The sequence below is a fragment of the Lineus longissimus genome, chromosome 7 (assembly GCF_910592395.1).
Source record: "Lineus longissimus chromosome 7, tnLinLong1.2, whole genome shotgun sequence".
In the NCBI taxonomy this organism is placed as follows: domain Eukaryota; kingdom Metazoa; phylum Nemertea; class Pilidiophora; order Heteronemertea; family Lineidae; genus Lineus; species Lineus longissimus.
In genome coordinates, this window is record NC_088314.1 from 2,504,279 (window position 1) to 2,528,943 (window position 24,665).

Sequence of the window (24,665 nt, forward strand, 5' to 3'; positions counted from 1 at the left end):
CCAGCCACTATTAATAAAATACTTTGAATAAAAGCATCTTATTCTTTAATCTCTCTTTCTCTTCCGTTAGATGTCTCTGGTGTGACAAGAGTGGCAAGATTCTGATTAACCTCTGCGTGGCCATGTTGCTGCTCAACATCTGCTTCCTGTTGGCCGCTCACAAGGCCACCCTCGTCTACAACCCTATCTGCATCATATTCTCTGTTCTACTCCATTACTTCCTCTTGACGACTATGATGTGGATGTGCGTTGAAGCAGTCAACATGTACCAAATGTTGGTCACTGTTTTCAAGTCATACGAAGCGAATTTTATCGTGAAACGGTGCTTAGCTGCTTGGGGTAAGATCCCTGAATCATCTTTTTGCATGGTGTCACGTAACCTTGGTTGTGTTTGTCGTGTACAGTATATCGTGTGCCTTGCCCCCTCCCCCAATCTCTTGTGCATTGGACTAGGTTAGATGCGTCCCCCTGGACCCAAATGGGTGCATGTAACTTACTTGTTTTGCTCTGCATAAGAAGACCTTGTTGCCTCTTACATAATTTGCCAGAAGTCGTCAAAACTTCTCCTCATGATGCAACTGCTAGCGCGTATTTACATCTGCATGCCAATCACCAGCTGACATGTTGTTGGTTTTACCAGTTTCATCGCTGAGCTGGTGACACTTCCTCTACGCTTAGTTCATAGTCCTCCTTCTCTCGCTTTTAGAGGAGCTGCACTTCGTCGACCGAAGGACATGTCTGCTAGATTACTTTTGATAACTTTTGCCGTCTTTGCACGTGTCTTCAACGTCTGCTTTGAACCTCTCTCGCTTTTTTGCGATAGCAGTGAATATTCACTATCGCCCATGCATATGCATTTCAGATGCAGTAAGCTATTCCCTTCACGTTGTAGTTCAAAATGCCGCATGCTGATGTTTGATGTTTTGTGTTGTATGACCTTGGTTTATGCTAAAATGAATAATCCAACATGCGAGGCAGCGGAGTATCACATCATTTGAACAAGAGAGGAACGGCCAGAGGTGCACTCTGAACGAATTTTGTATTTGTATGGAATTTCATATTTCTCCACTTCTTTTCGGTTAATTCAATACGTTTTTGAACTTAAAAGTAAATTTAATCCATACTTTTAACAAAAGAATTAAAGAATGCTCTACCAATAACTGAGGCTTCGGCAATGAAAGAAATTCCTATTTATCATCATTCGTTTCTCTTCCAGGCTTACCCGTGGTCGTAGTAGGCATAGCAGTAGCAGTAGACTATAGCAACTATATGACGGAGGCGATGTAAGTCGGACATGGTGACATCTATGGCATCTTCGCATACCATGGTTACTCCTTCTCCGATACAGTAAAGAAGGTTCCGAAATGCGGCCTAGATAAGAAGGTTCCGAAATGCGGCCTAGATGCCAAGAACATACGTACCAAGTCCCTTGCCTTAGTCCACTGAGTTTCTTGACTTAGTTGCGTATGGATAACTTCACAGCGATGTAATCCTACTGACTGGAGTTGTCACAGTCCGAAACCTTTTAGAGGCCTTGTGCCAAAGTGATTGATTTTGTAGAAGGTTCTTTTTTTAAGAAATCGATGAAGGTTTGAAACCTGGCTGCCTGCAGTCAGATTATGGACCAAAACAGAGATAGCCTATTTTATCAATATTGAAATGTATTAATCACTTAAATGATAACCTATTGTGTATGAAAGGTCTAGGCCTATCATTTGAAGGCCTAGGCCCATATCTTTAACAAGTTGTGTGTTTTTTTTGTTTCAGGTGTATGATCTCCGACCGTAACCCGTATCTTTATTACATCACCTTCCTCTCTCCGTGCTGCCTCATCCTCATCATCAACTCCATCGTCTTCATCATGGTAGCTCGTGTCATCATGAAACCAAAGATGCACGGCCGGGTCGGAATGGATGCCAAACAAGTCACAAAGCTACAATTACGGGGCGCCGTCACTGTCATGATATTGCTGGGGATCACGTGGGTGTTTGGCATGTTCGCATTCGGCAAGGCTAAAACTGTGTTTCAGTACGTTTTCTGTATTACGAACTCATTGCAAGGATTCTTTATATTTCTTGTACGTTGTCTGATGCATCCAGAAGCCAAGGCAGCATGGCTGCAACTACTCAAGGAAGGAACAATAAAACAGACCAAGGGCGTGACACGGTCGGTGACGGATTCCTCCGCGTCACGTCACGATCTACAAACAGATGGTAAATCATCGTCGGGATCTTGTAAAAAGATGTCAACAAGCAGTAGTGCATTGTCGAACACGAGTATATGGAATGTCTGGAGGGGTTCGAAAACTGAAAAGAATAAACATAGAAATCACAACTCTGTAAATGGAAAAAAGCCTACTAATGTGGTAGTGACTACGAACCCTCTGTGTGATGAAACTAAATACATGGGCCGAGAAGATGGCCTGAATAGCAAGGATGAGATATATCTGAACAATCACCAGCATGTGGTGGGGAAATCGGAGGGCACCTGCCGAGATAGGGTCACTTATCTATAGCGCCTGTAAATGAGGTCGTCTGGTAAAAAGATAGTTAGAACAAACGAAAATGGAATCCAGTTAACTTAAACACATTTTCTGGTCTTCGACATTTCTGGGGATCTTTACTCCAGGCGACTTGACTCGTGACATCGCGACATGAATGTCTATTCAGCTGATAAAATACATACTTCCAATTTTCTACCAGTGGGGTTAGAACAAGATATGGAACCACTAACTGTATTACATATGAAGTGCCATCGTTAAAAAATCTATCAAAACATATTGTGATTTTTGTACATAGTTCTCTAAATGTGACGCTGTACATAACCGTGACTTTTGGCTACATATCGTGTCTAATGTGTGTATGCATGGTGTAGATTAATTATTTTTATAGTATCGTAAGTTAGGAGCAGATAATGCAACTTACTGCTGAAAGTCTTCTTCTTCTAGAAGTCATAGTTTAAAACACTTATTGTATTCTACCTAGTCTAAAGTTCAACAATCATATCGACTGTGACTGGTATCTATTCGTACAATATTCTTCATATATCATTGTTAGTATTCTGTGAGTGCGGAAGACAAACGTAACTAGCATGATCAACATAATAGCCGGACGAAATAGTTCCCACCTCGTAATTCGTCTATCCCTCCGCATTCATGATAATGGTACTTCTTCCATTCTTTCATTCTGTATTAGAAGGATTATAGTGCCAGTGATAGTAAATGGTCACGTTGTTCTTTCTCACTTGTACTAAACGGAAGTTGTTGCAAAAGCGTGTAGTCAGACGAATAACGTAGTCATGTGAATAAAGACAAAGTTCCATTTTGTTATCGAACGGCGCTCTTTGGGGCGCGGATTTTGAAATAATAACCTATCTTATGGTCATGCTCATCCATAACTAATTTCGCTAGTCACATTTGCAGCTAATCTGGCAAATGGATGGGGTGACGGGTGATTACATACGCGGTCATCCCTTCTGTCTGCTTGAACACCGGCAAAGGTACACAGGCAAAAGTGACTGTCCACGGATAGTTGACGGCCCATGGACGTTCCGTCAAAGAAGGCCCATGGATGGAACGTTCATGATTCTCCATCAGCTATCCATGGATGGCTCTCATGGATGGAACGTCCATGGGCCATCAGTGGATAGTTGATGGAGATTCTCCATCGACTATCCATGGATGGAACGTTCATGATTAATCAACATTAATCAGCATCAACTATCCGTGGATGGAAACTTTTGCCTGTGTAATACTAGTATCATTATTAACAATATGGTTATGCATGTTCAAAATCGCGTACGAATAAAATAGCTGGCGGGACAAACGGGTCACACACTTAAACCACCATATCCTGAATTTCTTCCTGGCCATAACATAGTTTCAAGACATTCGTATCAGCTTACATCAAAATTGCTTTCATTTAATTGCGAGATGCTATGATGTTAAATACCTCAGGAGTGAGTTTTGTCTCCTTTCGCCAGATCAGTCTCTTGCTAAGTAACATTCGTGGGGGTTATCGTTGTGAACCTTTCTAACCTCGGATGATAAACGATGAATATATTGACACCTGGGTATCATTTATGTATCTTTTATGATTACACCATTTTTATAGTTATTCAAGTTTGATTGAGCCCGCATTGCAGTTGCACCATTATTTCATATAGGAGATAGATCGAGATTCTTGGTAGGCTAATGATTGTGACATTAACAGAAGAATTAAGGCGTTGTGAGGTCGAAGCTAATTCCGCTTGCTGCGCTCATTTGGGTGCCCTATAATCGTCAACATGCGGTCTTGTCTTTGTATATCACCTGTGTATAATGTACATACAACTTAAATTTCAATATTTTCTGTGTTAATACCATTTTAATACAGAGGTGATGAAGCGAGATGCAAAGTATACAACCTGTTAATCGTGATGCTGTGTTGAATGGTTTATTTGGTATGAAAATGAAAAAGCTTTTGATGTATTTGCTTCTGTGCAGCGAAATATGTACAAGGATATTTTACACAACGCATGCTACATAAGTATGCTGCCACTGAGTCACTAAAGGTTTCAACATGCTTTTAACCATCTGCGAAAACGGTAGCAGAATACTATTTTTAGGTCACTTAAAGAGGGAGGCAGGAGCAGAGGGGCTAATTTAGCCATCTTCAGGTGACTGATATACACAGTAAGGGCCCTGGGTCATGTCAGATTCAGCACTAAATATATTCCACGTACAAGCATGAATCATTTCGACGTACTGTGAGGTGTGAGAGACCCCAATTGGCGACTTCGTGTAACTTTATATCTTGCCTGCCTAGCTGCTGCCTATATTGTCCCTTTGAGTTTTGACGTGTTTATACTCACGTTTAGCGAAAATGGTACGCTGAACACCCACGTTTGGGCACACTTTGTTCGTAGCAGAATGCGATCATGACACTATTCTTCTTACCTGGAGAAAGCAATAAGCCAGTCGTTCACATACTTTTACCTGCCACCTTTTTTCGTCGTCTTTCCAAATAAATCGGAACCTGTCTTAAATGTCGAGCCTGAACATAAACATTCTTAAGAAATTCACCAGGCAATGACCTCTTCCACTCCATTTTACCGTGTTTCTCGTGATAGGTAATCGGCCTATTAATGAATTCCGCTTCAGGATAGATTTTGTAATGCGCTTGTTAGTGAACTATCGTGTTAGTTTGCGCGCCAGCGACCGGGCGGTGCTCTATCATTGCGAAATTTGCCACTCGTCTGGTAAATACCTGTCGCTCCATTCTTTCCTGTGATTTCAATCGCTCAAACTCGCTAGTAAATGCTCTAATATGCTGATAATTGCCAGAGACAATATTTGGGTTATTTCGGCTCAGCATCTTTTTTACCAGATAATAGAATAGGCATATGCTCTAAAAGAACAAATGTACATCACATTCAGATTGTCATGACCTTTATATCATGAGTACATCTAAGGACCACACATAATGTGTCGTACAGGTAATTGATTTGACCAATCTGGGCTGTTTGACTTTTGTAATTATACTTGGTACATTTCTTATCCAAAGTTAAAACGGTGAGCATTTCTCCTCTTGAAACCCGCTCGTGGAGCGAATCCCCTCGGCTTCCTATTGTATTGTTAAGTTGACTAAAGGGGGCGCAATATGCCACCACATGAGCGTCCACCTTGATCTCCATGCATGGATTCGAACCATCCTTCGCGATTCGGGCCTAACATCCTTGACAGGATGTTGTTACATGTCCGTAATAATATAGCTTCCGGTTTTCCTTACGGTTATTTTGCTATTGTCGACCAAACTTGCATCGCCGACGCTCACTAGATTTACATAGGTAACTCATGCCAATAGACCTCCGTCTCTATCTTGATTTTATACTATTCTCTATCCTGCCTACATGTAATGTTGAATGTATATATTTGGTTTCATCTGCCACCACAGCTAAATCGTCAACTGTTGACCCATCTGTTCCGATCAATGGTCGAATGTTGGAAATTTCCGTCATGAAGGTATTGTAATTATTGAAACAAGTAAAATTAAACGGCGTACACATGTCACGGCGATATCCGTTATTGGAATAAAGATATTTTTCAGAGCAGAACTCTCACAATGTAGGCTATGCATGCAGTTTCTCTCGTAAATCGCTTCCAACCAGCTCGTCATGAACCATTACTTTCTGCCAAAATCTTTACTAGGACACCAAACGTCTTTGCCAGCTTGCTCTTAAAGTACAATGTATGTGTCGGTTGAGATGAAGACGATTATAATGACTAAAGTTCAAGATGTGGGGGTTTATGGTCTGTTCACGATTGTCCCGCCGGAACGCGAGGCTTTTTTTACAGGTAGGTTCGTACCATCGTGTACATTGACAGCCAATCAGAGCTCAGTAACTTCGCCTGACGTCATCAAGTAAGAAACGCACGTGTTGTTAGTCAGTAAACAAGATCAGCGATGCACATTGACAAATGGTGCGAGTTCGAATCTCGGAAGGACCCAAAAAATTATGCACTTTTTGTTTTTGTTCCTTTTTTTCATTTACTTAATTATTTTAATAATAAATTTCGCTGTCAATGTACACAATGGTACGAACCTACCTGCAAAAAAACCCTCCCTGCCGGAACTAGTAGAAAGACTGTGTCACTGATCACTGCATGGTAGATGTACATTGAGATGAATGTGCAGCAAAACTGTGTCATGTCATGTACATAGTTGGAAGTACAGAGGACAATGTATGGCAGACTGTCTGATATTCTGTGCGTCCTTTATTTTTATGACATCAGAAGTACCATAAGTACCATATATATTGCAAATACATTGTAACTGAAGAGACGCTCAATTCTAGGCAGGAAATTCGTGTACCTATTTAAAACCGACTAAACTGATATACTCGAGCCTCTTCTGCTTGCCAAACAAAAAATCAGGGTAGCTTCACAAAATGTCTGATCCATATTTTCTTGTCGGAAAGTAGGGTAATCAGCACTAACCGATGTTTTCAACATTTTGAATGTAATAGCTATCCATCAAAAGCTAGCAACAACCCCTGGGTTATCTATCAAACTGAGTGGTTTAATATGGATCAAGTCTTTCCAATAGTACTACTGTTTTTATGATTTCCATTGGAGGTTTCGCCTTTACGATAACGAGTGGACCAAGAAATCGCCAGAATTTTTTTCAGTGCTGACATATACAAAATGTGTTGATAGGTGCATCGGAAAATCACTGTTCGTTTTGCATTATCTCTGAATCCTAGATTTAATAGGTTCTAATTTTGTGATCTTTATTATAATGATTGCTTGTTTTCGCTAACTTATTGATATGGTCCTCGTGGTCGTGTTTAGTTTGCACAGAGAGGGAATCTCTCAGCAACCCTAAAGCTGAATTCATACTCCGACGCAGGGGGCAGAAGATTGTTGGGCGTTATGTAACAGGGTTAGGAAAGTATTTGTTTCCCGTGTTACAGTTTTACTTGTCCTAGAGGATAAAATGTCCATGGGAAAAAGGATGATTTTATGTGCTTTTAATCTCTAAGGTATTGAATGTCAAGGGTTCTCGATAAAACATTACCAGAATCCGTCACCTCAAATAGGTAAGGACACTTTTGGGGGGGGGGGGGGTGTTACGCCAGAATATATACTCGCTGTGAAGAAAATGACAGTCCTGGGATATATTTCAGTACCAAAAGGCTTCTACTGCAAAGGTTTTGGTCCGAGTTCCAAATCATTGCACATAAAAATATATTGTCCTGGGACTTCCATTCCTGAGAATATCACTTCATTCACACCGGTATTGTTTTTTCTCTTCCGTTAGTAAGCATCTCTCAAATAACTAGCTTCACTAAAATACCTTTGCTCGTGATGATCAGAGAGAGAAAATGTCGCTCTTTTTGTAACTAAACGTGTATAGTATGTACGATGTTGAGATAACTCCATGCGAATTCTCGTCTGGTTTGTAGATAGTACTGAGTCGTAGTACACGCAGACGCCAAGTAGAATTATTAAAATAAATCAAGTATTCTATGAATCAATGGTCCGACCTAGTCCTTTTATCGAGTGCATTTGTCTGATTTTCCTAATGTCATTCTCGGTTGTTCAGTGGATGAAATTTTGGAGGTGACCACCCCTAGGATAACTGGGGTTCCCGTTCCTGAAACTCGGGATGCAGAGCAGGTCATCAGAGGTAAGTTATTCCAAGCGAGTCACAAAACCCTGGGTTGTCCTCTTCGTTTTTCTCGTTCTGATGAAAACGGTTATTCTTCTGAAAAAAGAGGATTGGTAGCTATCATTATCATAGAAGATTTGGTATACTGGACATTTGAATATGTTGTCTAAGTGTCGCGGTGGTGTGGTGACTTGGGTCTCTGACTAGGGGTCGTGTGATCCCTGGTTCGATTACCACCATCGAGGTGAGACTCTAGGCAGGTTTCCTTGCATTACATGCCTTACTCCAGCCAGCTGTAGGAATGGGTACCGGTCGGAAATCCTCAGGTTGAGCACTGATTGAGCATCTGAGTTCTCCTGAATTTTTCAGGATGTACGAGAAAGGCAATCCATTGACGAGCAACCAGGTGCATTATTGAATGAGTTTTACTGGCCTCACCTTCCCTATCTGTTCCTTGTGTATCCGATCATAGAGTTTGGTCAGCCCGAGCCAAACGAAGGCAAGGACAAGAGCAGCCCCAACAAGCATGAAAAGCCCGCTAAAATGCAAGATTTCAAGCTGCTGTGTGTCCGCATTTTTATGGCTGTGTAAGGAGCATTTACCCTTTGTGTCCATCCATCTTCAAATATAAGACGTAAATCTAATAAGATACATGTATAATGAGATGAGGATGCGCGCACACGTACACCGGGACGTACACGCATCACGCACACGCACGCAGCACCCACGCACTACGCACGCGCATGCGATACTGCCATTTCACATGACTGGACAGTGGTTATCGTTAGACAACATTCAGGGATTCTGTAAAGCAGACTTCAGTTTGTATCGTCCAATCAAATCTGGTATATTCGGCATCGCAGAAGCATACACGAGCCAATTACTAAAAACAATTATACACATGTATATACAGAGTTCACCGACGCGTACACCAGAAATGAGCCAATTATTTCAAGTGTTAGCGGTATTTACGGCATATTATGTGGTACTAACAAACCTTTTCTCCAAATCATGGAGCCTTCCCGTCAGTCGCATGTTCAGCAGGGCTTCAGAAAGAGCCTTGACCAGTTCTGCGTGCTTCGCCTTTGCATTCCATGCCAATGGCCAGGCAGCTCCAAATTGACCAGCCCTCGCGTGGGACACGGTCATAGCACAGCCTGGGTCTGCAGCTTTGGAAGAAATAAGATATGGCATAAACTCGTCTTTAGCATGCTCACGTTTACACGTGGGCTGAGTGTAATTCTAACTGCAGTATTTTGCTGTCGGTAAAATGGTTGAGGCACGTTGGAAGTGATGTTTGGACATCACATCGATAACGATGATACGATATTTTCCAATAATAAAGAAAGTTGATATTGAGGATGGTGTATGTCACCATACCGCAGAGGCTGAGAGATGCTCAAATATCGGCGGGTTTGAAGCGATTTCTGTTCGGAATTCGCAGCCGGTTTTCAAACGTTTACAAGCCATCAGGACCATGGAAACTGTTATTAAGCCCAGAGGTCACACACAAAGCTGAAGAACGAATGCAGTTTTGTTATGTTGCATTTAGAAGTCGACCTACCAGCATTAAACAGTAACCTGACTCTATTCTGCAAAAATACGTAGTTCTCCGAGATCACCTTCTTCATTGCTAACGTCTTATTTGACTCTTTTGTTGCCTTTTCGTAAAGTAACCTCCTGTCCAAGGCACTCGAGTCCCTGAAGAAGCTCCCAGTAGCCCCAGAGTCCATGATGCCAACTTTTATGTCATCCTTATTCAGTATATCATCAAAGGTCAGATCTGCCCGGTCGAAACTCGGCTCCAGGAGGAAGCTTGCCAAGTTACCTGTGTAGCAGGCTAATACGATGACAGCAAAGAACCAATAGAAGACGGAGAAGATCCTCATTGGCTGGATGGTGAAGACAGCCTCGGCTCCACCTTGAGTGATTGTTAGAAGCGAGGTCCAGAGACTTTCCCCTGGGCTGAGCATCTCCCTGCCAATATCATCGCCTAAAGAAATAAGACTATAGAATAATATATCGTGCAGCAATATATTGCAGAACTTTCTTAGTCTTTTCTACCCAAAGTATGATTTGTATGTGAAGACATACAGTAGTCAGTCACTACGGAAGATTATATTAGATATCAATTATCAGAATAGAGAAGACATAGTTTGTTTAATCACGTTACTTTTATGATGTGGGCATGTCAGTCTAATCATGTTTTCTTTTAATATGTTGTCGGTCGCCCTTTCCCCTCCACAGGCCATCTTTGTCCTCGTTTCAAATTGCCGCGCCTTCGTCTCGTTTCTATTCCTATCTAGCGTCACGACACGAAACGAAGAGTGTGCGTTGATAGGTCATGGACAGGCAATAGATCAGATGTAAAGTGCAAGGAGGAATGGTCTTACGGAGAGGGTTCCAGCGCTCAAGACCGAACACTAAACAACCAGCGAGGACGGTCACACAGGTCAGAGCAATCCAAACCATGTCATCATACGGCCGGAGAAATCTGAAGTATTCGTTATGGCCTTTGACTTCTTTACTGAGGATGAATGATATTTGAGTAAGAGAGACTGGGGGGAGGAAATCGAAGTACATCGATCTTGCGGCAGTCTTGAAGATACCACCCACGCCCATGAGAAGATTAGGGTCCTGAAATAGGAAATGAACGTCTTGTTGAGAACGAAGAAAAGTCGATTGTCTTTTGGACTCTTTTACCAGGCCTTTGTGTATCAATCAAACAATAAGAACCCTAGTTTAACTTGAGTCAGTCAATATACCAAAATAATCTTCATATTCACCTCTTCTGCCGAACGCCCGCTTACTCGAAGTGTCCCCAAAATAACACCTTGTGATTAGCTTACTGCACGCGGCATCATTTCACAACGCAATCTTGTATCTGATAGCACCATGCAACCGGAAATCTCAGCAATTTCTCCTTTCGGGAATAGCTGTCCAGACGGAATGATTCCATCTTTACTTGTGAATGTGCCTTGTGAAAATGTGCCTTTAATACAAATGTAGATAGATTGGAAAGTACACTAGGAAATACAGAAACTACCCTCCCTAACTTACATTCGAAGACTGCAGAATTCCAAACATGCCAGTCCAACTCCCATTCTCCTGTCTCTTACCGTACAGCATGCCCGGCATGTATTTGAATTCAAACTTGGTGTTTGAGACATTGGACGACCGTGAGAGCTTCTCAATGGCCGTTCTCCACATATCGTTGAAGACATCCACGAAGAACCCTTCATATTTATCGTTCCCAGTGTAGAGGTCGGAGCCGTATCGGAGGGTGAAGTAAGCTCGGGACTGGAAAGAAATTCTGGGTGATTAGAAATCGGACCTATTGTCCACATTCTGACTGTCAAACTATAAAACCGAAATTAAACAAATTTATTGTGTATCAAATCGTGACCATGTCAGAAAAAGTGTAAGTGTCGAAGTATAAAACGACCTTTCCCGAGAAGAGAAGCTTGCTTACCGGCAGAGCTAATACAGTTAACGGTGGATAGCTGCTATCCGAAGCTCCTCGTCTGGCCGGCTGGAATGACTGGGAACCTGGCGACCAAAAACCCCGCTGGTAAAAAAATAAATGCTCGTGAAAGATAACGTGTACATGTATAATGCTCACTGATGCTTTTTTCCGATTTGGACAGACTTCCCTGATACAATGCCGCTTCCATAGACAGTTCATTGCAAAGCCGAAATTCGCCCGCAGACAATGGGTGATATGAATAAAGACTAGCAAATGCTTTTACTCCGGTTTTGTACAGGAAGGCCTAGTGTAAATGTACATGCAGATTTAGATAAAAGCATTTGCTAGTCTTTATTCATATCACCCAGCAGCTCCACCAACATAAGAGCTCTCATACGCGTTTTATGACATTCCACATGGTTAGGAAGTGCAACATTTTCAAAACTCACATAATTCGAGTTATCGCCTTTTGATGTGTCTCCGATAGAGCTATACCAGAGCTGTACAAAGCAGGATGAACGTTGGCCATTTCCGTTGAAGCTTGTGCCATTGCAAATTGTGGTTTCCGATGGGCTCCAGGGAAGAGTAAGCTGAAATATGTTTACATTGTGGTGTCAGAATCTTGAGGTCTTGATACGATCAGCTTCCCCTTTACTGTTTTCTGATATTGGTCTTATATAATCACTAAGTCAAATATGTGGATACTCTCTTCTTATGGGGTCAATTCGAAAGACTGCACCGGTGAAGCATGATGGAGTGTGTCAGATTGGTCAACATGATTGGATGCGAATGCACTGGAATGCATTCCCCAAGCCTCGTCATTGGTAACCATCGCTATATTACTCTGAATGCATGCACATAATTTGCAGAACCGCGGCGAGCGAGCTAAGTATTGGGAAACCAAGAAACTAGTAAAAAAATAGAAACTCTGATAGCGAATCTGGCTCAGTGTAGCCATAATGAACTCACATCTTTCATCATGGAAGCCAATATCTCAGTTGTTGGCAAAGAATACGTTCGAAGGAGCTCAGTTGTGTGGTTAAGTATCATCTTGATATCTCTAACTGCAGCATTGTCGACTGTGTACGGATCAAACGGACCCTGATCTGGTCGAAAGAAACACATATCCAGGTAAGCCAGGTTTGCATCACCGTTCCCAGCTTTTGACAACATCGTGAGATTTTGGAATAATGATCGAAAAGTCTGAAAAAAAGTTCTCAACAGTCAAAACTTGCCGAAGTTCCGGCGCTTTGTCTCTCTGAGCGACGTTCTTACCCGTGTGACCAAAACGCTGCAGGTATACGTCGCATGCAATCAAAATGAATCGCAAATTATATTTCACTTATGTTAAAACCAGAGGTAATGTTCCCATTGGCATAGTGCATCCTGAGTTTGTCGTCTGATTTCCTCATGATGGACATAGGCCTGCAGTTTGTCGTCAGAATATGCCTATTTCAAGAAGGCCGTATCGAGTTTGGTGGTCGTGGACAAGTTCGCCACAAAATCTTTGCAGCTGCGCTGGTCTAGGCCTATAGATGATCATTCTCGCATACCAGTGTCTCAGTTGCATGCTCCGGAAGGCCCTAGTAAAAGGCACTGAAGCTCAAGGTGGTAGTTGTGACGTGTTGGTGGCAGACAAAATAGGTGCCTGTATCGCCAACAGAAAATGTCGCCATTGGTGTACGGTGTAAACTCTTATTAGTCACTAATAATTCTTACCGGGTTGAATATAAGGAATTCAAAGCCATTGTGATCTATATGTCTCTGACGGTCTTCGTCAAAAAACTGCAACGCAATAAAATAAATTGGATAAAACCGTGCGTCAGTTGGCGTTTTCGGTAATGGTCTTTTCGAGGAAACAGATGTGATGCGGGATATTTAGAAAACCGAGAGAGATAGCACGCTGGCCTTTTTGTGGTTATTCTATTCAGTTACCACTGATTAATAGATCTATATGTACATATCTTATAGGTTAGTTCAAATAAAGGTGAATGCAGCTTTAATGCGGTGACTTGCCGAACCTCGAATTCAGGTCTTCGTTTCCTGCGGCTATGAATGAAGGTACTGACTTACCACTTGGAGGGGTGTCAAGTAATCAATACCAATTGTAAATCCCTCGGAGACGAATATGATATTTTTTATATCATTGTACAAGATATCACTAATAATTTGATCAACCTCCTTTTTTCTGTAAATCTCGTCCTTGGTATCGGCTCTGTATGTATATGTGATAATTTGAGTCTCGTTGAAAACATTGAGTGACAACAGCTGGTCGAGTATGGCCTGGCCAACTGAAACGACAATAAGACAGTCGGTAGGTCTCATCTTCCGAGGTGATGATGATGATCCGAGATGAATACCCAGGTTAATTGCACTGAGAAAACTTCATACGACTTGCTACAAAAATATTGCCCGCAATGTAGCAAGTTGACGTTGACTGGAAATGCTATGCGATCGACTGACAAAGGCTCCCGGGCAAAGATCAAGACCTCAAACTCACTAATCGTCACAATATTCGATGTTTTTTGCAGAGCATTCCAGGGTCCTTCGCACAAACTCGTTCCCTCACTGTATAATAGATTAATGAGGAAAGTGCAAAATTGTCTGGATGTAGGGAGCTTCACTGTGATGATTAGTAAAGACTGACCCACCTCGACGATGCCACAATTTCATGAAAACTAGTTCTGATACCCAAAGTTGTCTAAAGACATGTTCTTACCCTGTATTGTGTTGAGCTGAGTGTCCAATGAAATGATGCCAACTTTCTGGATGGAAAGGTACCTATAATAGTCCTTCACTACCTTAACTATGTGTGACCATGTTGGCCATATCTCTATGACGTAATCACTATTTGGCTTCTGCAGTTTTCTGGGGAGATATTGCATATCAAGTGGCCTGGTGACATAATATAGGATATGGTTACTTCCAGCAAATGTGGCTACCTCATCAAAGTATGGGCCAATCAGGATGTCCCTATTCTTTAATATGTCAACTGCTGGAATTGGAAAATGAAAACACGTATTACTCTTGTGCAGGGTTTCGCAAATACTCTGGTTACTTAAAAGGCTTCAGGCACCACCTAACTCATGCGCCGGTTGACATGAAACGGGGGTGATATTCAGAGGGCTGTTCGTATTTACTGCTGGCTCTGGAAAATAGAGATGCAGTTATAGACAATGCCGTAGTACATTTTAAAAATATCATGCGAATTTCAAGGCAACGTTGAATTGAAAGACACTATACGTTTTTACATAATAGGATTTATTTTCCTTATTTCATTACAAATTCCATATGTTTCACGAATAGCAAGTTCATCCATAAACCGACTGTGATGTTACCATGAAAAGCGGATCATAACTTCATGAAACTCGCATTTTTATTTAGCCCATCACTGAAAGCATGAATAAGCAATAAATTATAAATATGAAATATTCCGGTGTACACCTGTATGGAAAATCGCTTTTGGTTACAATATTGGTTTGACCTCGCAACTCGTTCGATTGGTACATAGTCTATATTATCAGACAGGTTACTCACCGTACAACTAAACGACTTCAGATCCCATGAGTAGCACAACAATGTTTCGTCATGCTAGCTTCCATTCATCTCAGTCGTAAAAAGACCTACCTGTTCTGTTGCTGAACAGCTCTAATGGCTGTGCCGGAACGGCAAGCACTTCTACATCAACAGTGATAGGCTGTGAACAGAGCTTCCTCCCAATAACATCTTTGAATGGGTCCGTTTTGGAAATTGCATCAACCCATCTCGTGTCGTTATCGTGAAGAAGTCCTGCATGAATATCGAACAAGACATTCGAATTAATATTGTCTCGCGAAAGAGGGACTAGTATGTAGGCCTACGTCCCAAGTGCAGGTGTGGTAAGAAAATGTGTCCACAGAAGAGAGTCCGAGGACAAGGAATGTATTATAAGCTTTCAATCTTTGATGTATTACAGGTCATGGTTCTCTGTTGAACAAACCGTAATCCATCTCCATACAATAGGTTAGGGCACTTTTCCAGGGGGACATTCAAAACTGTTACACCGCAAAAACAAATTTTATTGGCAGTTTTACATGTTACTCACCAATCCTGAAAGGACACCCAATGTTCTTCTGCTCCGACGGATTGATGATGATTGTCATTACAATTATCAGGAAGAGCATGCCTCCGGAGAAATCCCGCATTTAGGCCGTTGATCTGAGATAGAAGTTATACCCCCATTTCCCTTTTTCGGTAATACATGTATATCCGATTATTTTGGAATTGTTCTCAGGGAACTGTTAACACATGCCAACAGTCGGTGCAGGCTGCAACGACCTCATTTTGCTCAGAGCCGAAACAAATCGCCATTATTTTAAGCAAGGTCACGTATAAAATCGTTTCGCCGCCTGCTTAGGTAATGAACCATCTGTTCGGGGTCGGTCTCCTCTTTACACTCCGGACGCAGTAGTTCGGTCGTCTCGTCCCTTCTTCCTTGGAGGAAGTAAAGTAGGATGACGAATGGGCTGCCTCAGGAGTTTATCTCATCTGTTGAATTCGATGGCGGGTTACGGCTGGGTCAGCAGAGGCCTGACATCCCTTTATCAAACCGGCCAGAAATCCCCTCTTCGTAAATCAAACCATAGTGAAATTCTATCGGCCAATCCGCCCAGGTGCATCTAATGTTGCATGAATTAATTATTTACATGTTGTTTACAATATGAATTAGTGGCCTACCTTCATTATCATGTTGGGTGTGAAAAAGGTATATAACAGTTTTAATCACTATTGCCCCCGATACGTTATCAGATGAGGCCCTCGAGACATCCCGATTTCGTCCTTCTATGAACGATTCCGATCCTCTCCGCGGAACGAGGCCGCTACCACTGCTTCCGTAGTACTTCAGTATTATGGGTGATCCAACCATCCTAAACTAAAACCTCAGGGCCATCGGTACAAGACCAAAACGTGTGTGAAAGGAGAGGGACGGTGTATAGCCTCTGGGTGTTAAATCCCCGTATTTCACTAACATAAAACCAAGAAAACAAGAAAGACGGCCGGTGATGCGCCGACGACAGTGCGAGACGTAGATCCGGTGAAGATGGAAAAGAGCGAATCAATGTTAAACCAACGATAACCAATATGGCTGACCCAAAATCCGGCAAGGCGAAAACCGTCATAAAATTCGTCTCTAGTCTTTGGCATGATCCATTTCGATGGTAGTTTTTCATACTATTTCATAGCATAGTTATCATAGATCTTAAAAACTGTAAAAATGTTGTGATTGTGTATCCACCTGTCTCGATAATCTATAAAGTATCTGAAGGTGCATTCTGAAATTTTGTAATACGACACCTTTGGGGCTGTCGTGGAACTACCATATTGAAATGGTCTTAGGATGTGACTGTGCTTGGTTGGGATTGCACGTCAAGTCTCTATCTGTTGTATGTGTGTGGTCGAAATTTGTGAGTAAAATAATACCTTGTTCTTCTTTTACAGGGCTGTGGTGAAAAGCAATATGATGTTTTGGGGCGGTGTCTACATAGCTCGTGAAATAGCATCTGTTGAATCTCTTCCTGCATAATCATGATAAGATGAGACTTTCACCCTTTGACGGTATGTATGTTCGATCCTTTCTATATGGTCAAGCTAAACGACAGAATAGATTGATATTTGGTGAGGGATTTTTCTCTTATTATTGTGATTAACTGCTCACCCTAAGACCATCTCCTCTTCATCTCCTTTCAGATAGATTGGTTATTCAGCTTACTGCAGCACCTTTCTATTGAAAGAAAAGAGGATTGAACAACACCACTTATGAGGAACACTTCGGTCTCTGATGCATTGATCAATTTTGACAAGGATTTCGGGAGTCTCAACTCGTGAACTAAACCTATGACTCAAAACATTGGTTATCAACTCGAAAGTCAAAAATAAATTGACATACTCTTATAGACTGTTGATCTTTAGGATGTTGAAAACGGCGTTTGATATGGTGGTGTAACAACATCCAAAACGCCACCTCTTGTAAAGACGTGTACATTTTCAATAAAGATTTTCTGAAAATGCAATTTTGCTTTATGTTATATGGTGCCAAGTGTACTTGGCTTTGAAAAAGACAATCATGACTTGCTGCAGTGAAACTATCGCAACCATATTTGCCTTGATTAGGACACCAAGTATATAACAGGATTGCTAGGATTGCCGATGTGTCCTTGGACACCCAGACACCCAATGTGTGCTTGGAACCCACAGTATGGAACAACAGGATGTCCTTGGGACACCCAGTATAAAAAGCAATCTAATTGCATTGTCCGATGTGTCCTCAGATATTCAGTATGGCACAACAGGAATCCAATGGCGCATCATCGGAAAGTGTCCTTGGACACCCAGTTTATAAGGTTAACATGATTCCCCGGTGCGATGTCATCCAATGTGTCCTCGGGACACTCGGTATAAAACAACACATACAGTCACTGATGGTACATCCTCCTCCGGACACCCAATATACTGTACAACAACCTTATTCTCTAACGGCACATCAGTCGATGTCCTTCGTGACACCCAATGTAAACAGCAGGTTATCTTTACCAGTGGATCATTTTCTGAGGTATACTTGGTTAACCCAGTTTAAAACAACTGGATTTACTCCTGGCACATCTTCTGACGTCCTCGAGACACCAAATATGCAACAATAGAATTCCCTTCGAGACACATCCTCAGATGTGTTAGTCCTTGGGACACCCATGCAGTCCATTTCGTCGCGTCTCTCCTCCATGGCGACAGGACGAGGTCGGTCCACTACGTCCTCCGGAGCGAAATCATTTGTTGTCCTTGGGGACACACAATAATGCACAACAGGTTTCCCGAGGCACTTCCATGAAACAACATGGAAGACTCACAAGCAGCACATCGGGGAATGTGATCTCGACAGACATCCACTCGATGTGCCACGGAAGCAATCCTGTTGTGTTGTGCTGGGTGTACTTAGCTCATTTTCCGATGTGCCACAAGGGAATCCTGTTTCTTTTTCATACTGGTGTCCTGAGGACACATCGGACAATTGTGCCGCTCACGTGGTACATTGTCGGTGTTGCGAGGACATATCAGACGATATGCCAGTATAGGCAATGCTGTTGTGTCAGTGTATTGTTAGCCAAGTCGAAGTCGCAAATCTTCAGCTGCCTGTGGTTACTTTCTGGTCAATCTGGAGAACTGATAACCAGCTGGAAGAGTGGTTGTGACACTGTCCTTTAGGATCAGCCCAGTCAAAAAGCAAATCCTCAGCTGTCTGTAGCTACTCTCAAGTCACTCTGGAGATCTGGGCCCACTTGTGCAAAGCACCGCTAACTCTAGGGTGCTTCAGCTGGAAGAGGCCATGAGACAGGCTGTTCGTCCCTAAAAGCGTTTTGCTGATGGTGAGGTCTGTCGAATAGTAAATCCTCGGCTGTCTGTCTGTGATTACTCTTGTGACAGCCAGTATAAAACAACCGAATTCCCAAATGGTACATCGTTCGCCGTCCTCCGGACACCAAAACAACGATGGGACATCATCCGATGTCCTCGGGGCACCCAAAATACAGCAAGAGGTTGTTTCCTTAGAGGTTCATTGTGTGATAGGCACTCGTGACACACAATACAAAAGAAACGAGTTTCTTATTGGCATTTCATACGATGTCCTTGGAGACACCCAATATACCACTACAACTGGATTCCCTGGTGGCACATTGTAGCATGTGCTCGAGACGCCCAGGCGAGTATGAAAGAGCGGAATTCCCCCTTTAGACGTCCTTGGGAACACACATACAGCATACAGCAACAAGATTCCCTGGAGGCTGGATCGGTCAGTCCTCAGGACACCCAGTCTAAAAAAACAGAATTCCTGAGTAGCACATCATCCGCAGACTACCGTGCATTCTAATTCGTTAAGCCTCTCCTCCAAAGGCGACAGGACGAGGTCGGTCCACTGCGTCCGAAATGTAATCTGTTGGTGTCCTTGCACAATATGCACAACAGGTTTTCCGAGCAGCACACCGTCCGATGTGTCCTCGAGACATCCAGAATGAAACAACATGAATGATTCCCTTGTAGTACATCGGAAATGTGATCTCAGGACTCCCACTCGATGTGCCTCAAGGGAATCGTGTTGTCGCTGTCCTGAGGACACATCGGACAACGTGCTATGCACTTGTGAATCATATGGTTTGATACTAGATGTCGCGAGGACATACGCATATTAGACGATGTGCCGGCAGATAATCCTGCTACGCCAATCTGAGAAGCGTCCTGAAGACACAGCGGACGATGAGGCACTTGTAAACCACGTGGTTTTATACGGAGTATCCCGAGGACAAATTGGACAATGTGAAAGTTGGAAACCTGTTGATTCCACGATGAGCAACTCAGGCCTGTTGTTTCTTGATGGCTCTCGAAGGTATGTCAGAAGACTTTGAAGTCACAATGTTGTTTTTCTCGCTGTCCGACGGGACACATCGGATGATGTGCTACAAAGGAATCCTGTTGTATCAATTATCTGGGTGATTTCAAACTAGGTGTCCAAAGAACATACTCGACAATATGCAACTGGTGGGAATCCTACTTCAAAGACTTGATGTCCAGAAGATGTCTCTGGATGTGCCACGAACGAAGACATGTCTGACGATGAGCCACGAACGAATCCTGTTGTTTTATACTGTGTTTCCCGAGGACACGTCAAAATGGAGGACACATCATGAAATGACTTTACACATTATGATGCTGTCTGGCATATCATTCACCATCCCCCAGTATAAAACAACTCATGCCCTAGTGGTTGTCTTACGTGGTTGGGACACGCAGGATATGCAATCTGTATGTCCTCCAGTCGATCCTACTCAATCACAATCTCTGACCGACTTGGATGCCCGATGATGCAGACATCACAATTTCAAATGCGACTTGTGGACTCCATGAAGACTTTGTGACCATCTCATCCACTTTGCTGGCTTTAGGGGACATTATACTTGGTCGTACAGTGCAATTTTTTAAGATGATACCAGTCAGACCAGCTAGAGACACATTGGGTGATATGAATAAAGACTGGCAAATGCTTTTACTCCGGTTTTGTACAGGAAGGCCTAGTGTAAATGTACCTGGAGATTTAGATAAAAGCATTTGCTAGTCTTTATTCATATCACCCAGTATGCCATGCTCTAGAAGACAATTTTTCCATTTACAGTTAAGAGCTTTAGGTCAAACTGTTGTTGTTATGTCACAATCGGCCGATTTCAGTACACCGCGTCACAACCGGACATATGTCACAACCAGACATCAGACAGTGATCATGTCACAGATGGCAATTCAGAGTCATAAGAATCAGCTATTCATCAGTCGTTACAACCAGGCGGACCAGGTAGGTCCTCTCTAGAATGCTAAGTAAGATTGGGTACACCTCCACACCCCATGGTTAAGACATTTATCATACTGATCAGTGTATGTTGACTCTCGGGAATGTTGAGCCTGCTGAAGACAAATAGCAGGGTTCAATGGAGGATACCAAGTCACCCAATTCAGGAAGAAATCAAAGTGAAAATTGAGGTTTTTGTATTTCATTATCGTACATATAAAAAGACATTTACTGCTCGTGAACACACTATTATGATATGAGAACCACAGTTGGCAAAATCTTGTAATTTCAATTGCAAGATAATATTTGTTGAAATATCTAGAGAGAATTTACTTGAATTTCACCAACTATGCTGGGAAAGCACGCTTAACAGCGCTGTTGTTCTGTCATTTGAAATCGGGAAACAGCAAACATCTGGAATGTTCATTACACCCTTAACCCCCCAAGAACTTAACCAAAATTAACTTGCATCAATGGCCAGTTATCAGAACAGATGTTTGAAGTTCTATCAAAAAAGGTCCAGAAATCCCAGAGCTGGAGTTGTGACCAACATCTGCTCCCCGAACTCATATTTCCACCAGAATTGTGAATGATCAACGCAAAGAATTTGAAATTCTATAACTTTACAATTCTGGTGTGATTTGAGCAAACATATCTGCCATCTCCAAAGTCTTTGCCACATTTTGATCAACAATGTCAATGATGATGTAACATATCAAAAGTCTTTTTCACAAATGTGATTATTCGATCAGTCCTTCATTTCACCTTCTTCATCTTCCTCCTCTACTCCTCGAATGTATAACACATTATTACACCTGAAATGAAAGAAGCAGACCACCATGAGAAATCAAATAATCTTCTACATGTTTATAAATCAAGCCACACAGGCTCATTTCTAAGCCGCAATACATGTATGTGTACACAAAAGTTTCAGGGATCTCCCGACTCTTCTCAGTCCTTCAATTAGACCAAAAACTAATGTGCCTGTGTATCCGTTGTCTACACCAGGGCAAGAAAGACGCTACCAGGTGAGAAACATGAGTAGCATATGATGGACTCACTCTTCCTCTGGCTAAAGAGAGAGTAGCTTGGCCATTAACACCTCCAAGTGCATAGCAAATGCTGAAGAAGAAAAGATTGATGTCAGATTTTTCTCACCTGATTAAAACCTCTCCTAGATTACCCATGTTCACTCCATCAATGTATTCTTCAGTACTGAAAAGCTGAAAAATAAATGAAACTGTAAGTATGTTAATGGCTTGAACAAGGATTATTACTGGGTGTTAAGTACAAACACATGTTTATTTCATAGCAAATTTATTTTAATACCATCGAGTTCTATCTAAAGATACAAGCACCGGTTATGTAAACTCAACTGACATCATTTATTATGTTTTTTTGTAACTCATTCACATAGACCAGTGTAGAATCTTACCTGTAGATTCATGTATCCATCAACTGACACTAAGTAACCCTTGTATTCCATTCCCCATTTTAGCTTCACCATCACTGGTTTACCCGTAAGTCCATTCAAGAATGGCTTAGGGTTCAAGGGCATGGTCTGAAAAGGTATACAGAAACTTATCACGCAAGACTAGACCCACACACTGAGAAGTTACAGTGTATTCCTCCTCCTGACTTCTTCTGTGTCAGTACTGGTACGGAACACCGGATGGAAGACACTTCTGTTCGGGCAATGCTAAGGCATTATTCGTCGTGCAGTGCATAGCATGTGCATTCGAAAAGGAAAATAGCCACACCGGCAATTTTCAATGGAACGTACAAATATATCTACGGTTCATTTTAAGTTTCTCTAGGAACGGGCATGACCTATACTTATTAAAGATAATAACTACTTTAAATAAAAGTATATCTAAGAGTGAAAAAGTGCTTTTTCTTGAACTTACAGCCGACATTGTGAAGCTTTTGTGTGTGCACGCCGCGGTTCCGTCGCAGAATCGTATTGCGCATGCGCAGTGGAGTAATGGCAGCCTCCATGAAAATATAAAATTAAGAAGTTGATTTATTTATGACCTGTAATTCATAGATAGTACAGGATGGGCGTTGTTTGGTTAGTTGGCCATGAAAATCTGCTAAGAATCTTTCTTTATACAAATAATTGTGTCATAAATGCAATTGATATTGAAGTTAGATGACTTTGAAAATAGTGTCCTATGCTAGCTGTACATTGATGTACAGGAATGTACAGGGTGTAACAAAAGGTAAACAACAGGAAGTTTCCTGACTATAGTTAGTTGTTTACTGTGTCAAAATAATTGCTTCGGAATTTTCTGCCCAATGACAATGCGACTTTTTTGATCATCTTCACGATAGGTGCCAGGTATTATTCCAGATCACCAGCAATATATTTGGTTTTGATCTTTCTCCATAGTGTGTTACAGTACCCCGTCCCTGAAAACAAGAGTGGCCAGCAGTCAGTTGATCTGCTGCAGAGACTGATTGAAGACTTGGGCGCAACTAGAACAGGAACATTCTGTGTGGATTGTGAGACATACCAGTCCACGCAAACAAGTGAGCAGTTCCTTCTGTGAATTTATTTCTATCATTGATTCATTCACTGTCTTGATGCCTTTTTCTCTATGAGTATCTTAGAGTTTCAAACCCTGAGTATCATTGTGGCTTTTAACGAATTCTGCAGATGTCAATTGTGTCATTGTCAACATCGCAGAGTGAATTTGATAAAAGCTTTTGTCCTTTTCCAGATCCCCAACGTCTAGTCCATGTCCTCCACAACACTGAACAGCCTGCGTCATGTTTTGCTGTCCTCGACACAGGGACTGGTCTCGTAGCAGACATTCTATATGACCACCTGATGCTCAAACTAAAGGGCTTCTACACAGCAAGGAAAAATAACCGAGTAGAGTGCAAAGGACAGCGGTATGTGTATGGGGACTTCATCATCAAAGTTGGTTCCGTTAATATTGGACAGAACATGAGCTTCAAAGGAATTTTAGTTGAGGTAAGAATCTTTTCAAATCAGTCATTTATAGTTACACCTTCTTTTGGATTGTCTAGAATCTTGGTGAGTTGATAAATTGGCAAATTCAATTGTCACCCCCTGTAGATGGTGGCCACCTGCTTGAATGACCTCGCATTCACTGAGACTAGAAATGATGTCTAATGTAAACCCTGATCTTATCCTCATGATTATTGCATCATCTCTTGTTCACTCTCTATTTCAATTCCAGCTCGAGTATGGACCATGCGTCGTCCCTGTAGACTGTTGGAATCTCATGAAGGAGCTTCTACAAGGGTTCATGGGAAACCATGCGGAAAATCTCAGCATTTACCTGAAGGGCAAGATGGAGCAGGTCTATGCGCCATTGGATACCATGCAGCAGTACCTCGAACATTTCAATAACTTTAGGAAGGTGTCCTCAGGAACTGTTTCCAGATGAGACATTCGAGTAAAATTCAATGAGAAAATGTGCTATTTGTTATTGACCTTGATGTTGTGGCTATATGCCATATCACTGCCAGGCCATGTGAAGTTGACTCCAGTGCAGTGGAGCTTGGGCTTTTCAATAACAGGCTTCATTCAGATGTGGTCGGAAGTACTGAAATTTATCTGAAGATTCACCATGTCAGACAGTGTGAGCAATAGAAGTACCTGAACATGGTGTTCTCATTGTAGGATATATGTGTGAAGAAAAGAAATAATAAA

At 42.1% G+C, this 24,665-nt stretch overlaps 4 protein-coding genes and 1 long non-coding RNA gene across 8 annotated transcripts in view; 3 read left to right on the top strand and 2 right to left on the bottom strand.

Moving 5' to 3' along the window:
* Positions 1–8,012, top strand: part of LOC135490733 (uncharacterized) — a 146,719-nt gene extending 138,707 nt beyond the window's left edge. For all 4 annotated transcript variants that reach the window (XM_064776146.1, XM_064776149.1, XM_064776147.1 and 1 more), the window contains 3 exons: positions 71–339; positions 1,217–1,283; positions 1,768–8,012. In XM_064776146.1, coding sequence (XP_064632216.1) covers positions 71–339; positions 1,217–1,283; positions 1,768–2,515 — 1,084 coding nt within the window. In that variant the 3' untranslated portion in view covers positions 2,516–8,012. The remainder of the gene's footprint in view (positions 1–70; positions 340–1,216; positions 1,284–1,767) is intronic.
* Positions 8,013–8,090: 78 nt separating this feature from the next.
* On the bottom strand, positions 8,091–15,956 carry LOC135490734 (uncharacterized). Its single transcript, XM_064776150.1, has 14 exons — positions 15,701–15,956; positions 15,244–15,405; positions 14,336–14,611; positions 13,690–13,907; positions 13,336–13,401; positions 12,586–12,819; positions 12,066–12,206; positions 11,623–11,718; positions 11,211–11,450; positions 10,544–10,787; positions 9,715–10,143; positions 9,148–9,319; positions 8,589–8,769; positions 8,091–8,246 (listed from the first exon to the last, which is right to left on the bottom strand). Exons 1-14 carry the CDS (start codon positions 15,798–15,800, stop codon positions 8,163–8,165), a joined length of 2,643 nt encoding a protein of 880 aa, XP_064632220.1. The 5' UTR covers positions 15,801–15,956; the 3' UTR covers positions 8,091–8,162.
* Positions 15,957–16,723: 767 nt separating this feature from the next.
* Positions 16,724–17,666, top strand: LOC135491488 (uncharacterized). The gene is made up of 3 exons (XR_010447841.1): positions 16,724–16,814; positions 17,095–17,211; positions 17,344–17,666. It is a non-coding gene; the product is annotated as an uncharacterized LOC135491488 (long non-coding RNA).
* A 3,494-nt stretch (positions 17,667–21,160) lies between these two features.
* Positions 21,161–22,937, bottom strand: LOC135491136 (small nuclear ribonucleoprotein F). The gene is made up of 4 exons (XM_064776810.1): positions 22,888–22,937; positions 22,416–22,541; positions 22,139–22,203; positions 21,161–21,795 (listed from the first exon to the last, which is right to left on the bottom strand). Exons 1-4 carry the CDS (start codon positions 22,894–22,896, stop codon positions 21,729–21,731), a joined length of 267 nt encoding a protein of 88 aa, XP_064632880.1. The 5' UTR covers positions 22,897–22,937; the 3' UTR covers positions 21,161–21,728.
* Positions 22,938–22,959: 22 nt separating this feature from the next.
* On the top strand, positions 22,960–24,649 carry LOC135491137 (mediator of RNA polymerase II transcription subunit 20-like). Its single transcript, XM_064776813.1, has 4 exons — positions 22,960–23,051; positions 23,373–23,512; positions 23,704–23,960; positions 24,190–24,649. The coding sequence occupies exons 1-4, from the start codon at positions 23,038–23,040 to the stop codon at positions 24,397–24,399; spliced, it is 621 nt and encodes a 206-aa protein (XP_064632883.1). The 5' UTR covers positions 22,960–23,037; the 3' UTR covers positions 24,400–24,649.
* The last annotated feature ends 16 nt before the right edge of the window (positions 24,650–24,665 follow it).

Bases quoted from the DNA above. Each gene is read 5' to 3' on its own strand.
- LOC135490734 (XM_064776150.1), bottom strand. From the start codon at position 15,800: ATGCGGGATTTCTCCGGAGGCATGCTCTTCCTGATAATTGTAATGACA. The intron at 13,908-14,335 runs GTAAGAACATGT...TTGTCGTTTCAG, and splicing joins TCAGCTCAACACAATACAGG to TTGGCCAGGCCATACTCGAC. The intron at 13,402-13,689 runs GTAAGTCAGTAC...ATTGCGTTGCAG, and splicing joins ACTTGACACCCCTCCAAGTG to TTTTTTGACGAAGACCGTCA.
- LOC135491136 (XM_064776810.1), bottom strand. The intron at 22,204-22,415 runs GTAAGATTCTAC...TTTATTTTTCAG, and splicing joins ATGGATACATGAATCTACAG to CTTTTCAGTACTGAAGAATA. The intron at 21,796-22,138 runs GTGAGAAAAATC...CTTTCATTTCAG, and splicing joins CTAGGAGAGGTTTTAATCAG to GTGTAATAATGTGTTATACA.
- LOC135491137 (XM_064776813.1), top strand. The intron at 23,513-23,703 runs GTGAGCAGTTCC...GTCCTTTTCCAG, and splicing joins ATACCAGTCCACGCAAACAA to ATCCCCAACGTCTAGTCCAT. The intron at 23,961-24,189 runs GTAAGAATCTTT...TTTCAATTCCAG, and splicing joins TCAAAGGAATTTTAGTTGAG to CTCGAGTATGGACCATGCGT.